This window comes from Anarrhichthys ocellatus, unplaced genomic scaffold (assembly GCF_004355925.1).
Source record: "Anarrhichthys ocellatus isolate YVR2014 unplaced genomic scaffold, GSC_Weel_1.0 scaffold2975, whole genome shotgun sequence".
NCBI classification, from domain to species: Eukaryota; Metazoa; Chordata; class Actinopteri; order Perciformes; family Anarhichadidae; genus Anarrhichthys; species Anarrhichthys ocellatus.
Window position 1 is genome coordinate 1 of NW_022282949.1, and position 6,441 is coordinate 6,441.

At 41.4% G+C, this 6,441-nt stretch overlaps 1 protein-coding gene across 1 annotated transcript; it reads left to right on the top strand.

Moving 5' to 3' along the window:
- Positions 1-649: 649 nt before the first annotated feature.
- Positions 650-6,390, top strand: LOC116378670 (growth factor receptor-bound protein 7-like; the record flags this gene model as incomplete). The annotated part of the gene is made up of 4 exons (XM_031840581.1): positions 650-696; positions 2,650-2,842; positions 3,752-3,878; positions 6,234-6,390. Coding segments are annotated over exons 2-4 (451 nt in total), but the record flags the coding sequence as incomplete, so codon positions are not given.
- Positions 6,391-6,441: the final 51 nt, after the last annotated feature.

A 6,441-nucleotide genomic window follows, 5' to 3' on the forward strand; every position in this document is an offset into this window, starting at 1 on the left:
TATATGTATATATATATATGTATATGTATATATATATATGTATATATGTACAGTATATATGTACATATATATGTACGTATATATATATATGTACATATACGTACATATATATAAATATATATATACAGGGGTACATATACATGTACATATACATATGTGTGTATATATATACATATATGTGTGTATATATATATATATACATATATGTGTGTATATACATATATGTGTATATGTATACATGTGTGTATGTATGTATGTATGTATGTATATGTGTATATATATATATGAATTTAAAGTAAGAATACTACAGTGTAGAAATAATCCTGCAGTAAAAAGTACAATATATGGCCTCTGAACTGTAGTGAAGTAGAAGTACTGAAGAAATAAGTACCTCAAAGCTGTACTTAAAGTGCAGTACTTGTACTAAATGTACTAATGTTGAAAAGAACATGAACCCGGAAGCTGTACACGCGCACGCTTTCATACATTTGAACCCATTGACCTACAAACGGCCTCGGTGAGGTGGGGGGGCGTGGTTTAGAGCGCACACCTAACGGACAGGCCCCGCCCACATCCCCACCTCACCACTCAGGTAATAACTGTTGGCACATTATCAGCGACACGGTGTTCACATGTTGTGATTCACACGATGGCTGACAGCTGAAACCCGCGCGACGGATCCCACTCACCGCACAGGTACGTTCCGAGTCTTTCCACGAGCGAACGAGCTGCTTCAGACAGGTGTAGGCGGACTTTAACCGCGAAACGTGAAGTCAGTAGAAGAGATGTTGTAGCTGAACTTATCTTTGTGTTGGTGTCAACTTAATTAAAGCAGTGTAATGTCGGCGGAGCGTTGTTGAGGTAATGGGAGTTCATTCATTTATGTTAACATGAGGTTTTGTCGCTTTGACTACATGTTGGGTTTTATGTGTTTAGAAGTAGCAGGAGTTTGTCTGTTCCTCCGTCTCTAACAGAGGTTATAAACAAAGTTATCCAACATTTCTTAACCTGAACTGAGGGTTTCAGGTGGACCTCCAGCACGTGTGATGTCTCAGGTGACCCACATACAGGAGGACCCTCATCATCGGCCTACTTACATACTGCATAGTGCGGGGCTGTTGGATCAGGACCACATATCTCTAATTATGATCACACTGACTTTAACAAGCTAAATAAATGTGTTATCAGCCATTTAGTAGGTTAATTATGAGTTTTAAATCAGGCAGAGAAAGTACAGATTCTACTGGTATTCTGGATTGTGAGGATTTGCTGCTTTTCTTCGTCTTCTGTGACATAAACTCTGTTTGTGGGAGTGTTGGGCTGAAACACAAGCTAGTTGAACACATATTGAGTTCATTAGATGGTCATTTTCCACAAAATTATAACTAACATAATCACCAGATAAATATAAAATATATACTGAATTATGTAATAAAATATAGATTTCTGTAGCTCTTTATATTTAGTCATAAATCACAGGTGATGACATCATACACTCGTATGAGAGGTGTCTGACCACTGGAGTTCATAAGCGGCCATTTTGATAATTAATTAATTGTTTAAAGCCTTTTAATCGAGCAGAAATCTCTTCTTCACTGTTTTTATTTCACTTTAAACTTGTTGTTTTTAGGACTGTTGTTGGTCGGACGACGACGTCACTTTGGGAACTTCATTTGAATTTAATTAGCTAAGGAGATAATTAATCCCCCAAAAAAACACAATCATCGGATGAGTGTGTAATTACACTGTTGGCTGCAGCCCGACATCTGGGACATTCCACTGATTATTACCGTCTGGTCGGCTCTTCACTCGAGGAAACCGGTTGTTGGCCGGATTTAAGTTTCTACAAACAAGTGCAGAGTTTCATCGTCTGCCTGCCTACAATAACAACACAACAAACCCTGTCTTCTGGACATGTGTGTATATAATATACGTTTTATATCTGATATGTTCAGCTTCAGTCGTAGTGAATCCTTCAGCTGATTGTGTGTGTTGTTGTTGCTTCGGTCTGCAGGACGTTCGTGATAACTACGATGACATCAGTGATGAAACGACCGCGTCGCATAAATATTATTCAGATTAACACAACAGAACACGGCTGAGTCACTTTCGTCTCAAATAGATTTTTGATGGCGCAGAGCCAGAGATATTACGAAAACTGGATTTACACACACACACACACACACACACACCCGCACGCACACACACGCGCGCACGCGCAGCATGAAAACACCTGCTGCTCTGTGTTGTTTGAATATAAAACATAGTGCAGCATGTGATTAAATACTACAACAAAGTATTCTTCATTTACTGTTCTTATTTCTTTATCATTTGAATTGTGTGTTTATATGAAGAAATAAAACACTATAAATTATTATAAAATCAAGTTAAAGGGAAATGTTTAGTATTTTTCATAGTTTACTGACTTTAGAGAGGTTGAAATTACTTTTGGGAAAATAGCAAAAGAAAAGCAATATCAGAGTTCTATTCCCTTTTTGTTTCTTATGTGCTGATCCGTGACTCTGATCCGTGACGTGACTCTGATCCGTGACTCTTCTGATCCGCTGCACCTCTTATTAAACACAGTAGTTGAGTAAATGTACTGAGTTACTCCACCAGTGTAAACAACGCTCCCGTGTGTCTCCTCAGCCTTCAGTTCTTCCTGCTCGGGCAGCATGATGGAGGTGGAAGGTCCCTGGAAAGAAGTGTTCGAGGGCTCGGAGAGGAAGGAGACGTCGGAGGAAGCAGAGGTGCTGTTGGGCTCCTCTCGCTCTGTGGCTCCTCTAGTGGACTGGTCTCCGTCCATCAGACGCTCACAGCCCATCGTCATCAACGTCAACCGGTAACACACACACGCACACACACACACACGCACACACTGTGGACATGAGTCAATAGTCGTCTCCAGCTGGATGTTGACTCAACTTCAGGCCGAAAGTCGTCCGATGTGTAAATAAGTTTCTGTTGAGACGACCAGATAAGACACGCGTAATAAAACTGAGATTCTCTGAGAACGTTTGTTTTAGTTTCACTTCCTTAGTTTCATGTTTTCTGCCCTGAAGACAAAGAAATCAGTGTTTCCTCGATGCAATGCTGTCAAATAGATAAACATCCTAATTAAACATTATTATTTAGAAACTGGCTTGATTTTATGACAGTGTATCAAAATGCAGCGTTCTGCTAGGAAAGTTTAAATACACTGAAGAGCTCCAATCAGTTTCTTTTCCCCAGAATGTGAAAAACACTGTCGTTTTTAATCAAACGGGAAGAAATGGTTCATTTGTTTGGGACTATTTTCAGCGGCGGATTAATGCACTGAGAGGTGCGGTCACAAACCGGAGGAAGCAGGAGACGAGGAGGCACGGAATGAGAATAAACAAATGTCCTCTTTGTTTACCGATACTGTCGGACTTCACTGACGACTCACAACTTTAAAATCTGCTCACAAATGTATAGTTTTATATTTAAAATAAAGGTTCAGTAGTTTCATTAAACGGCTGCTCACTGTAGTTAATAATCAAACAGCAGGAAATAGAGCGTTTGTTGGGGACTATTTTCAGCAGCGGATGAATCCACATTTAGTGCTCTAGTGAGTGTTTATGTGTGTTTTTAATGAAGCTACAGAACATCACCAGACTTGTCTTTTAATGGCTTGTAATTGTACATTTATATTAAGATCATTTGTCAATTTTGGATTTCTGCTGACCTCCATTTTTAATGATCTTTTGTTCGTTTCTGCATCTTTTTCCAGGGCGAAGGGCGTCGACTCCTTCTCTTACTCCGTGCCATCGATACCGAACCCGTTTCCGGAGCTGTGCAGCCCCTCAAAGTCTCCGGTGCTTGTTGGTTCTCTTCCATCGCCGTCCAGCAACAAGCATGTGAGTTTAAAGCCTCGTTGGTGAGCAGGAGCTCCACATGAAGTCTGTTCAGTTTTTAACACTTTAATTCCTCTCAAAATGTAGATCCACATTGAATGGATACGTCCGTCAATATTCTGTTATTCTTACTGTCAGAAAATCACATGAAAAGACTAAAAACAACAATGAATTCATCTTATTACAAGAACTGTCTGTGTAGCCAAACGTGTATTCATCCGCCACGTCTTGAGTTTATCCTCTTACGGTGTATTTGTTTGGACAAATTCCGCCTTCTGTGTTAATCCCATCACACCTGTGTGAGCTGACGGGTCTGACAGCTGAGGAGAATCAGCAACCGGATCCTCTAAATGTGTCTCGACCTGTTTGCTGAAACATCGGGTGAAGTTCGGTCGTGAGCGACGGCCGCGTTGCCGTGCGACGCCGCCTTATTTTGGGTAAACACGTCTGTTGATTCCAGCGTGTCGTCGTCCCGCTCGCTCTCCTGTGGTTCTACATGAACAGCGATGGCTGTTTACTGTGAACTCATTGTTTACAGCGGCGCACTATATACCTGTCCATGTAGCTTCAATTCATTTTTCTCACAATATAATCAAAAAGAACGGATGAGTGAATCGCTAAGGAACCGAACCAATGAGCCGTATCTACGAGTACTAGCATGTATAAAATCCTAACGATACTCATCACTAGGTGGGACGTATTTCCTCCAGTCACCGTTTATTTAAATCACGAGAGTCTGAAGATTTACACAAAATTCAGTCGGCTTTAAACTGATTGTGTCCTTACAATATATGCACCATAGTCTGTTGGACTACTATAGTCCTCAAACTGAACTTTAAATATAGAATACGGTGGCCTGCAGGTAATGTGACGATGCAAGAAGTCTCTCTCTGTAGACGGTGTTTGGTTTGACCCTTCTGGGCTACCGTAGAGACGTAGAGCGGCTCATTTCCCTGACGTTTTAAACTTGGACTCGTTGACTAGTAAAAAAATATGAAAACACTCCAAAAACTGTCTTTCTTTGGCACAGTTCAACTTATCTGGTTAAATATTGTCTAAAAACAGATATTGTGTATATTATCACATTTTTAAGAACCAAATTGTGTTTTGAATGCCACTTAAATCAAGTGTGGACGTCAACACGGCGGTCGCTCCTCATGTAGAGATGAAGAGCTCATTCTAAGCTAACGGACATGATTCTCTATTCCGTAGTCATAAATATTGTATTACGTTAATGTTAATAAATCACTCTCAATGCACTTTTAAGGATTTCTCTTTAACATAAAATTGTCATCAATAAAAGACTCTATCAGGACTGAGTGGAAGTTACCAAACAAACGTCCCACGAGGGCTGAGAAGAGTTGTTTTTAATTAGACTAGTTTAAAGTAAAGTTATTGTTCCTTCACCCGCCTCTCTATTTAATAAAGCGTTGCTCTGTTTGTGACTCAGCATTTAGAGATATAAAACCAGTTTGATATAATAAATGGAATCTTTCTATTTGTAGTGTTTTTATAATATCTGAGAGATTTCCCTCTTTAGTGTAAAAGCAGAAGTCAAAGTGGAATGACCGGACGTTGTCCCTCTGGAGGAATGTTCCTCCTCCAGTCGAGGATAATTTGTCCCGACTGACGTCGACACTCGTCCGACCGGTCGGGACTCTCCGACGTGACGGCGGCTGGTTTTGTGGCCGGGCCGGTTTGTTGTCTTTAGGCGCCGGATGAGGTCGACGTGTCAGACGGCAGCACGCTCCTAAAAACACACACAAAGCATCCTGACCCTTAAATAACCTGAACCCAGAGCACAGAGCAGCCTCGTTCATCTGATCATCACACACACAGAACGTGTCTCTACTCGACAGCAAACCTGTGACTTCACTTCGCCTCTGGACTTCCTCAGGGACGGTCTGGAAGAGTGTGAAGAGCCGTCTCTCTTTAACCACCAACTGTCTGAATTTGCAGCGCTGCGGTTGACAGATTCTTGGCGGTTGACAGATTCTTGGCAGAGCCGACGTTTATTCAGTTACTCAGAATTTAAAAAACAAGCGTTTGAATTCACAAACGCTTCACATACTGTAGGGAAAAAGCTAAGAATAAAATAAAATACACTTTCATTCTGCACTTAGGGGATGAAGGCGTCTGCCCCAGCTGCAGTCGGTATAAAATAGTTGCACAGAAAGTCTCAGTAAGTTACTAAAACAGCTGCTCACTGTAGTGTTTAATCAAACGAACAAAGAGTGAACGACTCGGCGTCTTGGAATGCAACACGTTTAATATAATCTTGCGTAAAGAAGTAAAAACATTTTGAACCACCTTGTTCTTCACAAGTGTTGACTGTATACATGAATGTTTTCCCATCAGCTGATCAAGGTGTATGGCGAGGACAGCCACAGCAGGTCGGTGTGGGTTTCTCGAGGAGCGACGACCAGAGAGGTTTGTCACATGTTGGTCCAGACGGCTCACTGCAGCGACCACCAGAACTGGGCTCTGCTGGAGCTCCACCCCACGCTGGGTCTGGGTACGACTGCTGAACAGAGAACCGTCACTAAATGGTGCCAAAACAAAAGGC